Source organism: Drosophila yakuba, chromosome 2R (assembly GCF_016746365.2).
Source record: "Drosophila yakuba strain Tai18E2 chromosome 2R, Prin_Dyak_Tai18E2_2.1, whole genome shotgun sequence".
NCBI classification, from domain to species: Eukaryota; Metazoa; Arthropoda; class Insecta; order Diptera; family Drosophilidae; genus Drosophila; species Drosophila yakuba.
Window position 1 is genome coordinate 18891933 of NC_052528.2, and position 18970 is coordinate 18910902.

Consider the following 18970-nt stretch of genomic DNA (forward strand, 5'->3'; position numbering starts at 1 on the left):
AGCTTATTAATCGAACTTAACGCCTATATTAGCTATGATTTATTCGCACATAAATTACATGGACTCTTCCTCAACAGTTTGTTGCTTAATACTAGGAAAACTTCTCTAAGCCTAGCTAGATTTCTGACGCTTGTCATCCCGCATGGCGTTTCTCAAACATCGCTTGAAAATGCTCTCGTAGGTATAGGGCATATCCGCCTTGCAGTTGAAAGGACCCATATAGTGAATTGCTCCATAGTCGTAGCAGTCCTCCTTCTCATCATCGTTGCAATCCTGTCCGTACTTCACCATATAACTCTGCAACGTGTCGGCTGCACAATACGGATCGTTGGCACAGTTGGTAAAAGCTGTGGATATGAATATCCCATGTAAAACAAATGCACTAAATTATAAGATGTACACTATTCTTACAACTATCCGTCAACGGTGAGTCGCCTGGTATGGTCAATCTTCCAGAGTCCACCCACTGATCCCAGGTGATCCTGAAAATGCCACATGCCCCGTTCACGCACACAGCCGTCGCGTTGCAGCCACTCAGAGCCTCACACATACAGACCAGACATTGTTCTGTGATGGGTTTTTGGACCTCAGCTTGCACCCAAAGGCCACCAAGTGTGAGGCCCACTACAAAATATACTATATGTGTACTATGCATAGCTTGAGTTGAGTATTCACTTCCGATTCGATGCCATTCGCGATTGTTCGGCCACTGAAACGATTTCAGCAGTGACTACTGGTTTTTATTATCGAGAATGAGCGCCATCAAAAGTGACTAATTTTAGTAGTAGGAAATGCAACGATCTGGTTTCATCAGTGGTGATTCGCGAAGCAATAAATATTACAAGTTTATTGGCATAAAATCATGTATGTTTTTTTATTATTTACTGAAATCCCTCATCCTCGTACTTCTCGATACACTCCTCGAACACACTTTGGAAATTGTATGGCATGTCTGCTTGACAGCCATAGGCGCCCAATTTATGGATTCGAGCATAATCATGGCAATCCATCTCGCCATCATCGTTGCAGTCCTGATTGAACTTCTTCATGTAGTTCTGCACCAAGTCGGCGGCACAGTGCGGATCATTGGCGCAGTTGATGAAGGCCTTCTCCGAATCGGGATGCTCTCCATTGACTGTCAGTTTGCCTGCATCCACCCAATATCCCCAGGTGATGCGAAATATGCCGCATGCTCCCTTTTCCGTACTGGTGCAAATCGCCGTGGCATTACAGCCACTGATGGCCTCACAAATGCAGGTGAGGCACAGCTCCGTTACGGGCTTATCCAACACATGACCTGTTTATGCAATTCCTTAGATATATAGCACACATTTCAAAGCACATTTACCGAAAACTTACCTTGGCCTTGTACCAATGCAGGCGACAGCAGCAGATATACAAAATAACGCAGAAAAACTCGCATTTTCCGGCAGCTTAAAATAATAACATCTAATACCTGTGCCCCTGAAACTGCGAATGGTGCTTGCGAATCCCATGGACGGAGTACTCACCAGGTAAATACGCCAATCCAGCGGGTAATACCGGTTTATAGGGCGCATTCACACAAAGTGTTAAGAATAGTTTCACCGTATACCTCCTAGATAAAAGTATAAACAAAACCAATTATTCAATATTTCAATGAATGCATTGAATTTAGATTGAAACAAAGCTCAAAAAGTCGTCCATTAACAAATAAAGCTCTTTGAAAAGGTTCGTATATTTCCTATTTCCTTTTCATAGAGTAACAAATACTTTAAATATCAGTATTTTCATCACAGCATTCGAAATATTGGTCCAAATATGGAGTGTCATACCTCGATGAGTTCGTAATTAAATTTCCAATCGAACTGTGTTTTCAAAAAAAAATTTAATTTTTTTCACATTTTTTGTAATTTTTGATGATGTTACCCCTTACAAAAAATGCCAAGAAATTTGGCCAAAAATTATTTTAGCAAAGTCGTTTAAAAAGTGATTTGGTTGGTTAGTATTGGTAATAAGGAGTACAAAAATGTAATTCTTTTAACTTTCTGATTATTTTTAGCTAAGTTTTACCGAATATATGAATCGTAAATATTGCATTTTTGCAAGAAATCGTTTTCTCTTTTTTTGCGATTATTAATATCAGTATTTTCATAACACCATTCAAAATATTGGTCTAAATATGGAATGTCATAATTTGCCTTGCTCAAATATGCACCATATGGAATCTCTCAGGAAGGCCCTACTCTCCACTTGCACTGAGGCAGCACGCGGCCTCCAAAAGTATCTCACTACTTTGGCTGCATGGTGCAAAAGATGGAACTCCCTGCCAGGCCCCTAAGACGGCTTAAAAAAAAGGGCTTTGCTAAAAAAATTGGACAGCTTTAAAGACCCCCTCGATGTTTGAGATTTTATTGTTAGTCCTCCCGCGATAAGTGAGAGGTTTGGTTATATTATTTATATGTTTAATTGCAATGTCATGGTACTAGTACTGAATGTACGGATTTGTCGCTTCAATAAAACTAAATATAAATTTATAGACACAATACAGTTTATTTTTGTTAGCTTACAATCAAGATGTTTAATTTTCAAAATCCCAACAAAAAGTATGCTACATTAATACAATAATTTAAAGCGTGTGTTTAAGGCTAATTTAATTTTGTTATTTGTCGAGCTAAGATGTAGAAAATATTCAATATGTAGGAAAGTAAGCAAGATATGTTAAATGTTATTTACGCAAATTATTGTACTAAAAAATTAGAAAGGCATCCCAAGGTCAATTATTTGTTATCTTTTTGAAATATATAAAAAATGTGTGAGGCACTAAAAAACCCAAACAAATTTCCTTGTCTTGTCATTTATTCTGAATCGAATTCAAATGCATTGCCATAAATAGTTAATTATTACATTATTTAAATTTAATTAGAATATAAATTTTGCAATTTAATGCGATTATTTGCTAGAGCGTACATCGATCTGCTGGAATGAGTTGAGGCAGTTGGTCAGCTGCGTCTGGTACTGGTAGCTCAGCTCGCCCTTGCATCCATAGCCGCCCAGCTTGTGGATGGCGGCAAAGTCGTAGCAATCGATGGCGTTATCTCCATTGCAGTCCTGGCCGAACTTGGTCATGTAGTTTTGGATCGTGTTGGCCGCGCAGTAGGGATCGTTCACGCAGTTGGCATAGGCTGGAGCGAGATTAATGTGCGTCAGATGTAAGATAATAATATTTATTGAAAAGGGAATGGAATGGGGGTGGGGTACTCACCATCCTCCGACTGGGGACTCTCGTTGCCCAAGGTCAGCTTTCCGCCGTCGGCCCAATAAGCCCAGGTGATGCGAAACAGGCCGCAGACTCCGCCGCCGCAGTAACGAGTCTGGTTGCATCCACTGATGGCCTCGCAGATGCATCCCAGGCACACATCAGTCACCGGCTTATCTGTTTCGGGTTTAAAGATCATTAAATCAAATCAAATCAGTTCAGTTCATTTTATTTTTTAAAGATTAGCCTCAGCAGAGCGAGCGTAAGCAATGCGAGAGCAAAACTCGAATTGTGTCACACATATTTGCCCAGATCATGTCATCGCTTTATTCAGAGCATTTGGTAATGTTTTGAATTTTTTAGAGTTATAACAGGAATTCAAACAGCTTACAGAAAAAAAGGTAGAAGAAAGCTAATTTCACAAAAATGCCATTTAGCAAATTTGGCTTAGGTGTCTTATCTTAAACTTGTATTGTGGAATTCGTTTAACACAAAAATTTCAACCAAAGAGATTTCCTTATAACCCTTTTATCAATACTTTTAAACAGCTAACCAATGCGATACAGATAAATTTTAATGAAACATTTTTAGTTGTTATTGCAGGCACTAAAACCAATCCTAAAATAAATCCTGTGTTTCGCCGTTGCGTGCAGTTTCATTAAATTTCAAAAATTCGATAATATTATAAAATATGCACGCCCATGAACCTGAAAACCATTGGCCTCACGTTCCCATCTCATTTCATACCGAACTAGTTTTGCAACTTTCAATGGAAACATTGAAGCATCTCCGTAGAACAAAATCCGGCAAGCCCGTAGGCGAGGATGAGTCAATTAATCGGCGTTATCAAGACCTTGTTCTTGTAATTAAATTTTATATTTTTAACAAGTATCGGCATTTTGCGAAAAGATTGAAAGAAGCGTGAAGCACAGCATGCCATCTAGCCTTCTGGCTCACCCACACAACCGAGCAAAACTCGGAGGTTTCTAAGTTCAGTGACCTATGCAAAGTGATCTTCAAAGGCGTACAAATTGGGTCATGATTAAAAACGTTTTATCTATTCCCTCATTTCTCCTATATAAATTAAATTTGTTCACTATCATAGCATATTCTATTTTATAAAAACACCTTTTTTACGGGTTTTTCCTGACCCAGAGATAACCCACACGCAGTCGTCATCAAACGCAAATGGTCACAAAAGTGGGATTTTTGAGATCTAAACAATGGAGTGACGCAGTGCACTGCAAAATGCCATTCCGGATTAGGGGAAATCTCCAGTAAAACTACATCCTTTTCACAAATAATAACAACTTGATTTGTGCTAATTACCCGTTTACACAATTAGTTTATTAAACAGAAAACGAAAGAGCTCACTTCAATTTACTGCCAATGATTAATAGATACTTTGCGAACTTAATACCAATTAATTTCCGCCAATGTAATAGATGTACACTAATCGGAAGTAATTTCAATGGCAATGATGCGTTATTGAAAACTAACGCAGTCAACGGCCCGTGTTTTCGATGATAGATGGTCGATTATGGAATCTGAAACCGATCAGAAATCCCCGAGTTTAAATGGACGTTTGTCAACTTTCAGATACTTGACGTATGCAAATGGCGACAAACACGATGGATGGATAAATATATCTGGGAAATCCGCTCAAGAACGAAACATGTCTTGGGGCAGAACAAAAGACACAAATATCTATACAATTGCTAATTAATGTTAATGAATGCAGACGATCAGGTATTTGTATATTTCGTGTTAAAAGCAAATCTCAGCAAATGCGTAACAAATACGTCTCGCAAACAATAACAAGAACCAGCATTTCCGTTCGCCTATATAATGTAGATATATGTTTCTCGATTTATTTAACTCACCCTGCGCTTGAATGAGGGCCGCGAATCCCAGGCACAAAAGAGCGCCAATGGCCAATGTGCAGCACAGTTTGTTGACAGCCATTATAAGCAGTACTTTTGCACGAAAAAGATTTGTTTGCAAATGCAATTTAAAAGCCTCTCAACAGTATCACAACTATCTGTGTAGAACCGAACTCTATCGAGCTGCCCGATCAACTGAGCTGGAAGCGATCCGAGTTTCGCTTTTTTGTTGACAAAAGCTCAACGAAAGCCCAAAACGGAAGACTTAAGCTGAGAACTTGAGAGAGGAAACCAACTTAAGAGATTTATGATTCTTTCGATTTTAAAAGCAGACTTTAAGGCGAAAACTGAAATACACCATTCAAAAAATCATATTCCTCTTAAAACTGATTTGTTCTTTTACAATCTTATTTGCTATTTGTCATTTCAGTTTGGATTGGAAATCAACATTTAAATTTCTTATAAATATAAAGACAATTATATTTTCTTAGTTCGCTTTGCTCATGTTTATTGAAAATATAAGAATCTCAGATGTTTAGATTTTGTTGAAGGCAGCAATGTCGACGGACTGAACAAAGTCCTCGAACTCCTCGATCTTCTCCTGCAGCAGATCGATGGACACCTTGTCGTCCTCGATGACGCACATGATCTGCAGCTTGTTGATACCGTAGCCGACTGGGACCAGTTTGGAGGCGCCCCACAGCAGACCGTCCATTTCGATGGTGCGGACATTCTTCTCCATCTCCTTCATGTCGGTCTCGTCATCCCAGGGCTTGACATCAAGGAGCACAGACGACTTGGCAATGAGGGCGGGCTTCTTTGACTTCTTGGCGGCGTAAGCGGCAACGCGCTCCTGCTTGATGCGCTCAGCCTCCTCGTCCTCCTCATCGTCGGATCCGAATAGATCCACATCGTCGTCATCGTCGGCAGCGGGCTTGGCAGCAGCAGCCACAGTGGGCTTTCCACCGGCCAACTGGGGCAGAGGAGTGCCCGACCAGGCGGCGCGCTCAGCGGCCTCGAAGGAGGCGATGTGGCGGTACCAACGGGCCACATTCACATTGTCGGCGGAAGGGGCCTTGCCCAGAGCATCGAACACGGACAGATCGGCCTTGCTGGGAGTATATCTACAGAAATGGGTAATAGATTCAATTAATTCGACTGCCGACGTGGTGAGGTTGTCCATAACCTCACATTTTAGGACGCGTGCTTACCCGCTGATGTAGCTGTTGTCGGCCAGGAAGGCGTTCAACTCCTTCAGTCCCTGTGGGGTGGTCACATCACCGAAAGCCATTTTAAATGCGTTTTTGTGGGGTAAATTCGCGTTTAACAAATCTGGAGCCGTGCTCTGCGCAACGTTGCCGACGAAAGAAGAACAGTGTGACCTTCGCGAGAACAGGATTTTAGATATGTGATCAAAATACTGCATTTTTTTTAGTATTTAATTTAATTTTAAGTCTGCGTAATACAGGGTGACCCGTGAATGTAAATATACACGAATGTTTATTTGAATATTATTTTTTATAAAAACAAACAATTTATTATTAAATATCACTTTGTTGGGCTCGCGGTGTAAGCGTTCGGCTAAATAATTACATTTGATAGTCTGAAAAGGAATAAATGCTTTAGCAATTGAATATCTATAATCTTTAGCTTCACTAGGTATTACATATTTCAGTAAGAAAAATCACACAAATTGGCGAGCGTTGTACTTTTACAAGCGAGAAATCTTTAAGCAATTAAATTTCAACATGTATTTGAATTAAACAGAAATATACCAATAGCGCAGACCTAAACCGTGAATTACTAGTGCGCAGTGTTACCGTTCACCTAATGCCGTGAAAATCCCGAGGGTGAAAGAAACGCCACCACTCAACCTATAATGCTACACAATTTTTTTGCAAACGCATAATTTTCACCGAAAGCCGAAAGAAAAGTTATCAAAAAACGTAGTAAAACACTGGAGAAAAACAGCTAAGCAGTAAGGTAGAGAAGGCATTTGAAAAGCACTCAAATAAGTGTCAAAGAAAGCCGAGCACATTGTTTTCAGCAACGTCTCGGCATTTGTGAAAAGAATCGCCCCTTTCGGCTATTGAATTTTCAACGCGTGCGGCTAAGAAAAAAAAAGAGAGTGTACATCATAGAACCGAATTATATACTCATTTTAGAACAACGATGAGCGAGTTTCAGCAGCAAGGTGGCATCAATCAATCGCAGGCACTCGCCCAGGCAATCCAGCGTGCCAAGCAGGTGAGTTCCCACCCGGGGAAGAGGAAGAAGCGGAAGTGGGTATTGATTCGGCTTCTCTTGCCCCAATCCTCTCCAGATCGCGGCGAAGATCCAGCCGAGCCAGCAGGGCGGCGCCACAGCGGGTCCATCGCCACCGTCTTCCGGTGGAGCGCCCAGCTATAAGCGAATGAACGATGACGACGACAGCGGTCCGGAGCGCAAACGCTCCTTAGGCAGTCCGGATTACGGCAGCCATAGCCCCAACATGAGCAGCGGGGGCGGCGGCGGAGGTGGTGGTCAGGGCGGTGCCAGTATTACCCAGGCAATCGCCCAGGCAGCTGCGGTAGCGGCTCGTTTGGCCGCCTCGGCTGGCACAAGCTGTGAGGAGCAGATTCGACTGCCCGAATCGGTGGCTGGCGCCTTTATGGGCCGCGCCAGCAATGACACCATCACCCACATCCAGGCGGAGTCCGGTGTGAAAGTGCAGGTTATGCAGGATCAAGATCGCGTAATCATGCTGCGTGGCCAAAGGGACACGGTGACCAAGGGCCGCGAAATGATTCAGAACATGGCCAATCGAGCTGGCGGTGGACAGGTGGAGGTGCTGTTGACAATCAACATGCCGCCACCGGGACCCAGCGGGTATCCGCCTTACCAGGAGATCATGATTCCGGGCGCCAAGGTAGGCTTGGTCATTGGCAAGGGCGGCGACACCATTAAGCAGCTGCAGGAGAAGACCGGAGCCAAAATGATCATCATCCAGGACGGACCCAACCAGGAGCTAATCAAGCCCCTTCGCATTTCCGGCGAGGCGCAGAAGATAGAGCACGCCAAGCAGATGGTGCTCGACCTGATTGCCCAGAAGGATGCCCAGGCTCAGCAGCAAGGCGGCCGCGGGGGTGGTGGAGGTGGCGGTGGTCCTGGCATGGGATTCAATAACTTCAACAACGGCAACGGCGGCGAGAGCGTCGAAGTGTTTGTGCCCAAAATTGCAGTTGGTGTGGTAATCGGCAAGGGCGGCGATATGATCCGTAAAATACAAACCGAGTGCGGCTGCAAACTGCAGTTCATTCAGGGAAAGAACGACGAAATGGGTGACCGCAGGTGCGTCATTCAGGGCACTCGCCAGCAGGTCGAGGATGCCAAACGCACCATTGATGGGCTAATTGAGAACGTGATGGTGAGTCAAAAATATTATCTTAAAGATGCAAATACATAAACTATATCCGATTTTATAGCAACGAAACGGCATGAATCGCAACGGCAATGGAGGAGGCGGTGGCCCAGGAGGAGACTCTGGCAACTCCAACTACGGCTATGGATACGGCGTTAATCACGCCCAAGGTGGACGGGAGGAAATTACATTCCTAGTTCCAGCTTCCAAATGTGGAGTAGGTTCAAAAATAATACCACAGAGTAGATCAAGATCTCTAAATGTTACACCTCTACATACAGATTGTCATTGGTCGAGGCGGTGAGACCATTAAGCTGATCAACCAGCAATCTGGAGCCCACACCGAAATGGATCGCAATGCCAGCAATCCCCCCAATGAGAAGCTCTTCAAATCCAAGGGCACCACCGACCAGGTGGAGGCAGCCCGCCAAATGATTTCCGAGAAGATCAACATGGAGCTTAATGTCATTTCCCGCAAGCCCATCGGTGCAGGTCCCGGCGGTGGTGGCGGAAATTCGGGCGGTGGCCAGAACAACTCTCACCACAATCAGCAGCAAGGCGGCTATGGCGGCCAGAATCAAATGCAGGGCGGTGATCCCAATTCTGGAGCTGGCTATCAACAACAGCCTTGGGGTGGACCATACGGTCAGCAGGGTTGGGATCCGTCCGGTCAACAGCAGCAGCAGCAAATGGCCATGGCTAATCAAGGAGCCGCTGCTGCGGGCGGAGGGGCTGGTGGCCAAGACTACTCGGCGCAGTGGATAGAGTACTACAAGTAAGCATATACAAAAAACAATTTCCAAACTATTTCTTATAAATCTTATATAAACCTTTATCTTTTCTATTTAGACAAATGGGATGCCATCGAGAGGCTGAAATGATTGAGCAGCAAATGAAGGCCAAGCAGTCGGGCGGCTCCTCAGGTCCTGTCCAGCCGCAACAGCAGCAACAACAAGCCCAGCAATCCCAACAGCAGCCAGGAGGCGCCGGTGCCGGAGGAGCCGACTACAGTGCCCAATGGGCGGAGTACTATCGCAGCGTGGGCAAGATTGAAGAAGCGGAGGCCATCGAGAAGACATTAAAAAACAAGGTGGGTGGAATGGATTCCGTTCGATAAAGTATAACCTATTTAATGAATATTAATTACATTAGCAACAGAATGGAGCCGGTGGCCAGAGCAATGCGCCGAATCCCAGCCAAGGCGGTCCCAACCCCGGCCAGCAGCAGTCCAATCCCGCTGCGGCAGCGGCTGCAGCAGCTGCTGCTGCAGCGGCGGCCGGTGGTTATGGCCAGAGCATGACGCCCAGTCAGTATGCACAGTATTCGCAGTATTATGCAGCTGCGGCTGCAGCTGGTGGTCAGCCTCAGGGAGCGCCTCAGCCTGGCGGAGGGCAGGGCGGCGGTCCGCCGACGAACTATCCTGGCAATTATCCGGGCGCTGGCTACGGCGGCTATCCCGGTGCGCCGGGCCAACAGCAGCAGCAGCAAAAATCGCACAAAAACGACAAACACTGAGGACGTTCGATGGGATCGAAATCAGGTGCGGAAAGGAGGCGTATTTGGGAGTGGAAGCGAACGCCGAAGTGGAAGATGCTGTGGTCTGAGGACGATGCAGGTGCCTTGAATGGGGTGAGTTCCTATGCCAAAACATTTCCAGTAGTTGTCTGAGGAGTGTGTTTATGTATATCTATTGAAATTGAATTGCCGCCCATAAATTGTGCATTACGTATTTTTGCTTTACCCATCTGCTTTAAATGGTCGCTTTATTTTATAAAATCAGTACTCTCCCTTTCTGCATTTCATATATTCTTACACAATGCAATTATGGGTCGACATTTTCCAATTAAGTTCATACAAATTGGTATTTTGTTTAAACTCATTGGGTTTAGACAATGATAATCATCTGCAATAGTAGTGGCCGTCATTGGATGGGCTCTACGTTTCAGATGATAGTCATTTTCCTCCGAATCTAAGTTTGTTGGCTCAATTGGAAGATGGTGTGATCCAACGCCTACATAATGACTTGTAATATCCTAACCCAATCTTGTTTACCATGCGTAAAACTCTTTGCAGTGATCTATTGTTCTACTATGTCCTATGTCTTTTAATCCCCTCACAAAACTAGCAAATCAGAAATGAAAAGCAAAAGCAAATGATTTTTAATTGCAATAACAACAGCAAAAGCAAAAGCAGAAGCATCACCACACAGACAACACACGGCGGAATGGAGACGGCGGACATCAGGCGAGGACCCGGATAAATCAGCCAATCGATCGGAGAACGTTTAGCTTTTGCAGAAATGTAAATTAATATTATTAACATTGTCTATTATTTGGATATTGCCTATAATTTCCCCACTAGTTTGTAAGCGATTTCCTCGAGATCCTAAGTCTACATTTACCTAATAATTATACATAATTCCGACCGAATGAAACATAATGCTCTTGCTGTTCATGATCACCACTTGCACAGACATACAAAGAGAAGCTAATTGAATCCGTTTTGGGTGTTTTGTTCATTTTTTTATACACATCTGCATATATATATATACATCGCATATATAGGTTCTTTCACCGTCTATTCAGGCAACCAATCTGCAGTGGGTGTTTTAGTATTGAAAGACACCCTTTGTGACAAATTCTCAATTGCAATAGCTGAAGTACTATAAAGTTAGCAGCGTACGCATATATTTACAGCAATAAAGATAACGAACGTTTTATATACATGAACTCATTTTCACGTACTTAGCTTAGCTTAGTTGTACTAAAAACCATTTGAACTAGTTATGATCTACATTTACACATGATCTATATGTCTGCTGATCTGGTAAGAATTAAACGATTTGATCGAACCTTTTATAAAAATTTGATTCAAGTGAGGGCCTGGTAAAAAGGTTATCTTCATTAATTGATATAATATTTTGCATAACAATATTTTCATCTTTCAGTTCTGGAGATTCCATGAAATCATTTTTGTACCACTAAGGTGAAACTGAACTGACTTTTAAATTATTTCCTTGTCTATATTTGTATTTTTTCAATTATAAACCTGGTTTCAATACACTTGCAATATTTACCTTTAAACGAACGCGCAAGATAATCATGCTTGTAAATTAATATCTATTTCACCAAATGCAAACATAAAGTATGTTATTTTCAGAGGCCGCTCTTCAGACCAGTTATTAGCAGAAATACGAAATCAAACCCCAAAACTTTTTCACACTATAACAAACGAAAAAACAAAAACACGATGAAATACGAACCACATATATTGTAAAAGTGTCAAACTTGGTAAGATTGTGTGTTGTTATTACTGTCTATTAAAAACATATTGCAATTCAAACAATGAAACTTACCCAATGAATGTAGGTCTACCATAATTTAGTCTTAATATCGACATATAATCTAAGTTTTACGTCTCCCCAAATATCTGATTGTTGCAACAGCAGATGAACCATATTGTAACCGTTGTTCGGCCACGCAGGATCAGTTCGGGACTAACATCCAAATCCTGATCTCCGTCCTGCAGCCGACAAAGCATTGAATAAACATTTAATATACCGTATAATATATATCCACATACATATTGCCAACACAGAGCATTTCGGTGCTGTGTGTCCTATTGCGTTTCTATTAATTATATTTATACCCGTTGCTTGTCTTGGCAGATATATTTATTTTTTTTAAATTTGGTCTGGTTGTCTTGATTTTCCGCTGAGGAAAAGTTGCATAAGTTGCCTTTCTAGTTCCCTTATCTTAAACCAAAATTCTAATAAATCGTCAATAGTAACGGGTATCAAGTAGTCGGGAGTCGACTATACCGCTCTTGATTTATATATCCAGCTGATTGTTTATGCCACATATGAAAATCGTTTATTGAGCGTATTTTCAGAGGTTCTGGGACTTGCTCGTGGAAGAAGTCTTGGGGATCGGGACGGGCTTTTGACTTTTCCCAGGGATGGTCGATTGATTGCCACATTAGGTATGCTTGGAACCACATTGGAGTACAATTTTAATATCAAACTGCACATATATTATACCCATAATTGATTATCCTGAATATTCTTAATAATACATACTATTCCTTGACAATTGACTATATATACATATATTTATATACGTATTTCTCAATAATTGCAAATGCAAAATGAACGATATTTGATTTCCCGAACAGTGCGCTCCCTATTGATAAATTCTGTGCTGTATACATATTTGTAAAATATCGTTTAAAGGTATCATTTGCTTGCTCTATAAGCGGTTTACATTGGCTCCCAGGCCAATCCTTGATTTATACTATTCCATATTGTGTACTATGTATATTAAATATATTTCGTATAATAAGAGTGATTCAGGTGTAGATTTAGGAAACTATCCGAATAACATTTCAATGGTTTTACTATGGCAGTTTGAAAAAGGAGAGCCCAATTTTCTTTGGTTGTGGGAAGTCGTTTTTCTTCTTTTCATTCTAGCAAAGGTTCCCAAGGACATCGTTCGTATACTATATCCTGTATGCTATATGCTAAATCGACTAAGGTAAGTATGACCCAACCACATATTAAAAGTAGAACGTTCAATAACCCATTTCGTTGAGCATTTCTTTTGGGTCCAATGTCAAGCCGTTTATTTTGCAATCAAATGATATTTTTGAAATTTACATTTCCATTCGTTTCATTTAAATTACGTGCTTTGATCTATTTGCAGGAACAATTGAGAGAAAAGTTGATTCCTTCTCCTGTATTATCCACACACTTCTCATTGATATATGTATTTTTGTCCCGAAATTGATATTTACATTTTTTTTTAACATATAATAACCATTTTTTGACAATATTTTATATCTGAATCATAACTGACTATCTGTATGTTTCAGCGTTTTGTCGTCAGCTTTCAATTGCCACCCGGTAATTCCCCGACAGAAATTAGTTTAATTCTTTTCTTAAATCGTGTAGATAATTATAGAAAATGTCCTTATTGAACAATTTAAAATTCCAAATAAACTTCCCATTTGACAACCCAAAATAAAGCCTCTTTTTCCTTCAAATTAAGTCAGGATTGATGGTCTATTTAAAATTATATATTAGAGCCGCCACTGGGATTCTGATCCACTCTAGAAATTCCAACCCAATTCAGAAAATGTATAAGGCTTCTCTTAATTTGTAGCACTTTATTACTGATACACTGCATTCCTTTTAGCATTTTGCAGCGAACATTTAAAATTGAAACAGAACAGAATGCACAAGAGTATATAGCTTAGTTGCCAATGACTGCTGGGGCTAAACTAATTTAGTGGGATTTTATTAGTGTTGTTTTTGATATTCATTTACGAGTTTACTACAAGAAAACTTCCATTGAGAGGCGACGACTGTGATAATATTTAAACGGATTTTGTTTTACTTTTTCTCTTGCAGGCAATTAAACGTAAAATATTCGGTTTTTCTATTCAATTTTTTGTTGTTTAAAATTAACATACATCTATTATTACCTTGTAAATATCTAATATTTATAATATTTAACTTTATTCTTTTCCTCATGTCATATTCAATCTTCTGTTTGTTTATTTTACTCACAATTTGTTGTGAGCTTGTCTCTAGTTAATAAGCCGAGAAACCTTCCTATCTTCGATCACACTGGGGCCCGAGCATTTGGGTTGAACAGGAATTGGGATGCGATGGAGACATCAAAATGGGATAAAGTAGATCGGGTCAGCAGTTAAACATTGGATCAGGAGCTCCGCTCAAGTGTGCCTTAAAATTACTCGCCCAAAGGATACAATTTTTTTTTACATAGGCCAAAAACGTTTTGTAATCGTGTAAATTTAAAAAGTTTTTTCCACTTTCGTTTGTTTTTGTACTGCTGACAGTGTGTGAAATTTAGATATTTCACGCCTTTATAAATTTTTAATTTTGCTTTTTGTTTATTATTTCTTGTGCCTTAATGTTAAATACATCATTTCTTGTTGAACGTCAAATCAAAATGCACTACAGTTTAGGTGTTTCTTTTTTTTTTTATCGGATTTTTACAAGTTTCTCTTTGCTTAATTTACACACTTTGCAGAGCTGTCGAGAGCACATACTTTCAAGAAAATAGAAAATGATGTGTATGCGTGCGCACGGTTGGACAAATAAAAAGTTATATATACAGATGAATATATATAAGAATGGATAGTCTACTGCCGCTGACGTTAGGATTAAGGTGAACTGCAGATAGCTTTTAGGATAGGAGTACAAATCATATACTTATAGGACAACTACTAGGAGTTACATTTCGCGAACCATGCCCAACTTCTTTCTGTATCGGCATACAACGTCCTGACTTTGCTGTCGCCTGTTTTGTTTTGTATGTCTACAGAGCCTTCTCCGACTTCAAAGTGGCTTTGTCTTCACGTCGTTTTATGTCGCAATTAACTAAAAATAAGGATATTGATTGTTAATTGTAAAAGTTAAAAGAACACATATAAATATGTATGTAACATATTATAAATATGTATGTAACATATTATAAATATGTATGTAACTTACCGCTTTCACTGTTGCCTTGATGAAGTCTTTCTTGTCTGTTAGATCAAAGTCTGGATATTTTGCATATACTTGTTTGCACACTGTTTTCATGGTAATCTCCTCCAGATTGGCTTTGTCCAGAATCTCTTTGACATATCCGCGTATTTGTTCATCCTGCAATTAGATGTTTGATGAGGCTGACATATTAAGATTTCGATTAGTGACTACCAACCGTTGGGAATGCCTGTTTGCCCTTTTTGGTTAATGGCTCATCCTCGTCGGATTCATCTTTGTCATCGACATCATCGTCTTCATCGGACGATTCCTTCTTTGATTTTTTCGATCGACTATCGGCTACGGAATACAATTATTATTATTTCATGTGGGTTATCACACTTATTGAAACATACCCTTTCCAGCTGGTTTTGACTTGTTGTTAGCTTTGCTATTTTTCGCAGGCGTAATGGGCTTCTTACTCTTTTTGGGACGTTCCTCCTATAAAGATATATGATATTAAAGGAAAATGTATAAAAGGGAAAATGAATTAACGCACTTCGCTTTGATCGCTGGCAAAATCTGAGACGTCCTCCTCCTCTTCATCGTCGGATACCTCCTCATCCTCGCTATCTGAATCTTTACGCTTTCGGGAAGCTGCACCTCGCCCTCTACCCCTTCGTCCGGCTGACGCAGGAGCTGCCGGTCGCCCACGTTTTCCCACGGAACCACGTTTGCGTTTTGGGACCTGAGGATGTTGACATTTCAATAAGGGACACTTGGTCATACATTTTTACTAAGACATACATCACTATCGGCTTCAGAAACTTCCGATTCCTCTTCCTCCTCGGAATCAGAGTTTCTTCTGCGACTTTTGCGCGCAGGACGACCGCGACCGCCGCGGCTTGGGACTTTACGACCTGCTGCACCAGCACCACCACCACGACCATCGGAGTCGGAATTGGCAGAAGGATTGTACTGTAAGCGAAACGACACATGAGCCAATTTGGGTGTATGGTTTCTGGCTGAGGGATACTTACATCTGAGCCCGATTCGGAGTCATCATTTCGTCTCCTTTTGGGAACTGCCACTTTCTGCTCGCTCTCTTCAGAGCTGGAGAAATCTACATAGGCGGACATTTCTAAAAGTTAAAACGTAAACATGTTTAGATATATGAAGTACTCTCGATCTAGATGAGCATACTCTTTCCTGCCGTCGCACGCCGAGGACGTCCGGTGGAATTGCGAGCAGAGCCTCTTCCAGAGCCGCCGCTAGACTTTCCGCTCTTGCGCTTCTTGTCCTCTTCACTGGGCGGGTCCTCCTCGTCTTCGTCCAGATCCTCGTCCTCGGGATCTTCCTCCTCCTCTTCATCGCCCTGCTCCAAGCAAAGCGACTCGTCGGGTTCCATTAGGAATTTGAGCACGCGCAGGACAGTCTCGTTCTTGCTGCCCTTGCGATCGAGGGTGAGGATCTCGCAGATGCTGCGCAGCCCCTTATTATCCACCTTTTTGATGGCCTCCAGTTTTTTGTTGTACTCCGCCGAATCCTTGGCAAACTCGAAACCGGCAAAGGAGCGCAAGTTCTTCTTGACCACATTGTTCTTGCCCTGGGCGCCAAAGCAGATCTGTAAATAAGGAGTAAAATGAAGGACAAACTTTTGGCAAAAATGTTACTAAGCTAACTTACCGCATGCAATGTTTGCAGGCCATCTACACGAGTCTTATTAATATTCTCATTGATGCGATCAATCTCGGCGAGAGCCACGACATTCTCGTCATCCTCGGCCACCTCGTTGTTTTTGTCCAGGCCATCGTTCTCATCTCCGTCATCATCTTCGGCATCCTCATCATCCTCGTCCTCTTCGTCGTCCTCCTCTTCCTTGGCCACCTTGCCATTCTTGGCCTTGGGCTCGGGTTTCTTGGGCTTATCGGCTCCGGACTTTGGCTTGGACTCATCAGTGCCTTCCGTTTTCTTGTTCTCTGCATCTGATTTGGATTTCTTTTTCTCAATCTCTTCATCGCTCGCCTTCTCATCACCCTCCTCTGGCTCATCGCCGTCTTCCGTGTTCTCCTCGTCCTTTTCGGAGTTCTCCTCTTTTTTAGCTTCCTTATTGTTTGACTTCTTTAGTGCCGGCGAGGGGGATTTCTCCTTTTTGTCCGCTGCAGCTATAAAAGTATAAATAGTTTAGTTATTAAAACTTGTAAAAGTTTAAATCATAATATTTAAGTATAAAGAAATAAAAAGAATGTCTTCAACCTTGGGAAGTCCAATGCTAATTCGTTTGGGAGCGCAAGGGAACATGAATATTGAAGTTTTGCTGTACCTTTGGCATTAACTACGCAAAACCCATTTAAAGGATCTAGCATGAACAAAAGCCAAGGAAGTAAAGTATAGAGGAGGAAGAAAAGTTCATCGCCAATTTGAATATTTTTGTAAACATCGCCACGGAGCGGGATCGAACCACATGCCAGCATCAGCATGGAGCGGTAAACAAGAGAGTCAAGGAACGACGCTTTAGACCGCAGCGCCACATCGGAACTCTCCCAATAAGTAGCCCAAAGCAAAGAACGAGAGAGGAAAAGAACTTTCCTGAAGTGAGAGCCAAAAAGTTCGGCGCGTTTTTTGAAATGCGCGCTAAATTCACTTTATGATTTTTGTTTTTCTCTCTCGTTCTTAACACACACACACACAGTTAGCCACAATTGAGATTGTGTGCGCGTGGCTTTTGATTTTTTATTTACCTGCATCCGATTCGGGATTTGAAACTGCCGTTGAGTCTCCTTTGGCTTTTTTATCAGCTACGTCATCAGTGGCGGCAGAGGCAGGTGCGTCGGCAGCGGCGGGGGATTCGGCTGCATCTTTAGGCCCCCTTTCCGGCTGGGCCCCCTCAGCTTTCGCCATCCCCGCGGCGGCCGATGCATTTTCCACATCGCTTACCTTATCGGCGGCATTTTCTTTGGCTGCCGTTTCTGCCGCTTTGTTAGCATCCTTTTCGTGCGGCGATGGCATGGAAAGATACAAAGTCACAACTGGATTACACTTGCTAATTTTTTGGCGGCCAATACGATGGATTTCGGTGCGCCTATTTCTTTTTTAATCGAATCGCAATTTGAGTGTGAGTTAGGTCTTCGGCAATTGCGAGTTTGTGTATGCGTGTCTTCTTCGCCGAGCGAGCGAGTGAGAGAGGGAGCGAGAAACCAGAGAGGCGATAGAAAAAACAACATTGCAAATCTATGAGGCGCACACACACACACTGGTCGTCCCGCTCACACTCACTCGCTTCGGCATCTCGAGCCACAACGACGCCATGTTTATACACACAACCGAACGGCGGGAGAGAACCGATAGTCGGGCACTTTGCCTCGCGGATAATTTGTTGCGCTCTATTTACACACAAAATACGTTAGCAATCCCGCCGTTTTCATTTCACGTCGCTGGCAAACACTATCCGGCGCTTTTTCCCACATTTTTCACCTGTTTACGTACCATATTTCTAATGGCTTTTCTGTTTTTCCGTCAGCCGACACACATTCAATCTGGTCACTAGAAGAGGTGTCACAATCGATAGTATCGCGGGCGACAGGCACTAAAAAATACCCGGCCAAATAATGGGTGCTCTTTTCATTGCTCAGTTTTGGCGGGCTTTTTACAAGGGGATCAATGTGGTAGAAATGTGCAGTTGCTAATATCATTTTATGATTTTAATATATTTTCTTATTGTAAAATGTATTTAAATGTCTTTCTAGACAATATGCAATTAAGCCTTTTTATATTAAACGCAACTTTTTAATTCTGGTATATTTTTCTTACTGGAAATCACATTCTAAGGCAACAGACACCACAAATCTAACCACAAATATTTATAAACTCAACTAAGAATAATAATGGGTGAACGTTTCATTGCTCAGTTTTGGAAAGCTTTTTACAAGGGGATCAATTTGGAGGAAATGTTGTCGTTG

At 41.9% G+C, this 18970-nt stretch overlaps 6 protein-coding genes across 13 annotated transcripts; 1 reads left to right on the top strand and 5 right to left on the bottom strand.

Moving 5' to 3' along the window:
- Positions 1-16: 16 nt before the first annotated feature.
- LOC6531343 (lysozyme 2) lies at positions 17-718 on the bottom strand. The gene is made up of 2 exons (XM_002092111.3): positions 412-718; positions 17-347 (listed from the first exon to the last, which is right to left on the bottom strand). Exons 1-2 carry the CDS (start codon positions 653-655, stop codon positions 112-114), a joined length of 480 nt encoding a protein of 159 aa, XP_002092147.1. The 5' UTR covers positions 656-718; the 3' UTR covers positions 17-111.
- A 127-nt stretch (positions 719-845) lies between these two features.
- On the bottom strand, positions 846-1489 carry LOC6531344 (lysozyme). Its single transcript, XM_002092112.4, has 2 exons — positions 1360-1489; positions 846-1297 (listed from the first exon to the last, which is right to left on the bottom strand). Exons 1-2 carry the CDS (start codon positions 1421-1423, stop codon positions 882-884), a joined length of 480 nt encoding a protein of 159 aa, XP_002092148.1. The 5' UTR covers positions 1424-1489; the 3' UTR covers positions 846-881.
- Positions 1490-2820: 1331 nt separating this feature from the next.
- Positions 2821-5323, bottom strand: LOC6531345 (lysozyme). The gene is made up of 3 exons (XM_002092113.4): positions 5122-5323; positions 3245-3415; positions 2821-3164 (listed from the first exon to the last, which is right to left on the bottom strand). The coding sequence occupies exons 1-3, from the start codon at positions 5201-5203 to the stop codon at positions 2932-2934; spliced, it is 486 nt and encodes a 161-aa protein (XP_002092149.1). The 5' UTR covers positions 5204-5323; the 3' UTR covers positions 2821-2931.
- Positions 5324-5603: 280 nt separating this feature from the next.
- LOC6531346 (probable elongation factor 1-beta) lies at positions 5604-6504 on the bottom strand. The gene is made up of 2 exons (XM_002092114.4): positions 6333-6504; positions 5604-6245 (listed from the first exon to the last, which is right to left on the bottom strand). The coding sequence occupies exons 1-2, from the start codon at positions 6410-6412 to the stop codon at positions 5657-5659; spliced, it is 669 nt and encodes a 222-aa protein (XP_002092150.1). The 5' UTR covers positions 6413-6504; the 3' UTR covers positions 5604-5656.
- Positions 6505-6956: 452 nt separating this feature from the next.
- LOC6531347 (far upstream element-binding protein 3) lies at positions 6957-12102 on the top strand. 7 transcript variants are annotated; one of them, XR_005560831.1, is made up of 8 exons: positions 6957-7104; positions 7287-7368; positions 7445-8527; positions 8586-8738; positions 8803-9296; positions 9371-9611; positions 9674-10150; positions 10647-12102. XR_005560831.1 is itself a non-coding variant. In XM_039373376.1 (7 exons), exons 2-7 carry the CDS (start codon positions 7294-7296, stop codon positions 10034-10036), a joined length of 2409 nt encoding a protein of 802 aa, XP_039229310.1. In that variant the 5' UTR covers positions 6957-7104; positions 7287-7293; the 3' UTR covers positions 10037-12102. The 7 variants fall into 7 exon arrangements, 1 of the variants encoding a protein (XP_039229310.1); XR_005560832.1 differs by having other exon boundaries at positions 10700-12102; XR_005560833.1 differs by having other exon boundaries at positions 9680-10150; positions 10595-12102.
- Positions 12103-13664: 1562 nt separating this feature from the next.
- LOC6531348 (protein DEK) lies at positions 13665-18597 on the bottom strand. Of its 2 annotated transcripts, XM_002092116.4 has the most exons (11): positions 18498-18597; positions 17753-17999; positions 16698-17176; positions 16215-16635; positions 16052-16152; positions 15819-15989; positions 15571-15759; positions 15428-15512; positions 15250-15371; positions 15039-15191; positions 13665-14924 (listed from the first exon to the last, which is right to left on the bottom strand). In XM_002092116.4, exons 1-11 carry the CDS (start codon positions 18498-18500, stop codon positions 14910-14912), a joined length of 1986 nt encoding a protein of 661 aa, XP_002092152.2. In that variant the 5' UTR covers positions 18501-18597; the 3' UTR covers positions 13665-14909. The 2 variants fall into 2 exon arrangements, with proteins under 2 accessions (XP_002092152.2, XP_015051262.1); XM_015195776.3 differs by lacking the exon at positions 18498-18597 and having other exon boundaries at positions 17753-18136.
- Between the last annotated feature and the right edge of the window lie 373 nt (positions 18598-18970).

Coding starts and splice junctions, on each gene's coding strand:
- LOC6531343 (XM_002092111.3), bottom strand. CDS start 655: ATGCATAGTACACATATAGTATATTTTGTAGTGGGCCTCACACTTGGT. Junction 348..411: donor CTCACCGTTGACGGATAGTT/GTAAGAATAGTG, acceptor TCATATCCACAG/CTTTTACCAACTGTGCCAAC.
- LOC6531344 (XM_002092112.4), bottom strand. CDS start 1,423: ATGCGAGTTTTTCTGCGTTATTTTGTATATCTGCTGCTGTCGCCTGCA. Junction 1,298..1,359: donor TGCATTGGTACAAGGCCAAG/GTAAGTTTTCGG, acceptor TTGCATAAACAG/GTCATGTGTTGGATAAGCCC.
- LOC6531345 (XM_002092113.4), bottom strand. CDS start 5,203: ATGGCTGTCAACAAACTGTGCTGCACATTGGCCATTGGCGCTCTTTTG. Junction 3,416..5,121: donor GGCCCTCATTCAAGCGCAGG/GTGAGTTAAATA, acceptor AACCCGAAACAG/ATAAGCCGGTGACTGATGTG. Junction 3,165..3,244: donor GAGTCCCCAGTCGGAGGATG/GTGAGTACCCCA, acceptor ATCTCGCTCCAG/CCTATGCCAACTGCGTGAAC.
- LOC6531346 (XM_002092114.4), bottom strand. CDS start 6,412: ATGGCTTTCGGTGATGTGACCACCCCACAGGGACTGAAGGAGTTGAAC. Junction 6,246..6,332: donor GACAACAGCTACATCAGCGG/GTAAGCACGCGT, acceptor CCATTTCTGTAG/ATATACTCCCAGCAAGGCCG.
- LOC6531347 (XM_039373376.1), top strand. CDS start 7,294: ATGAGCGAGTTTCAGCAGCAAGGTGGCATCAATCAATCGCAGGCACTC. Junction 7,369..7,444: donor CAATCCAGCGTGCCAAGCAG/GTGAGTTCCCAC, acceptor AATCCTCTCCAG/ATCGCGGCGAAGATCCAGCC. Junction 8,739..8,802: donor TTCCAGCTTCCAAATGTGGA/GTAGGTTCAAAA, acceptor CTCTACATACAG/ATTGTCATTGGTCGAGGCGG.
- LOC6531348 (XM_015195776.3), bottom strand. CDS start 18,020: ATGCCATCGCCGCACGAAAAGGATGCTAACAAAGCGGCAGAAACGGCA. Junction 16,153..16,214: donor GCGTGCGACGGCAGGAAAGA/GTATGCTCATCT, acceptor TTTAACTTTTAG/AAATGTCCGCCTATGTAGAT. Junction 15,990..16,051: donor ACTCCGAATCGGGCTCAGAT/GTAAGTATCCCT, acceptor TTTCGCTTACAG/TACAATCCTTCTGCCAATTC.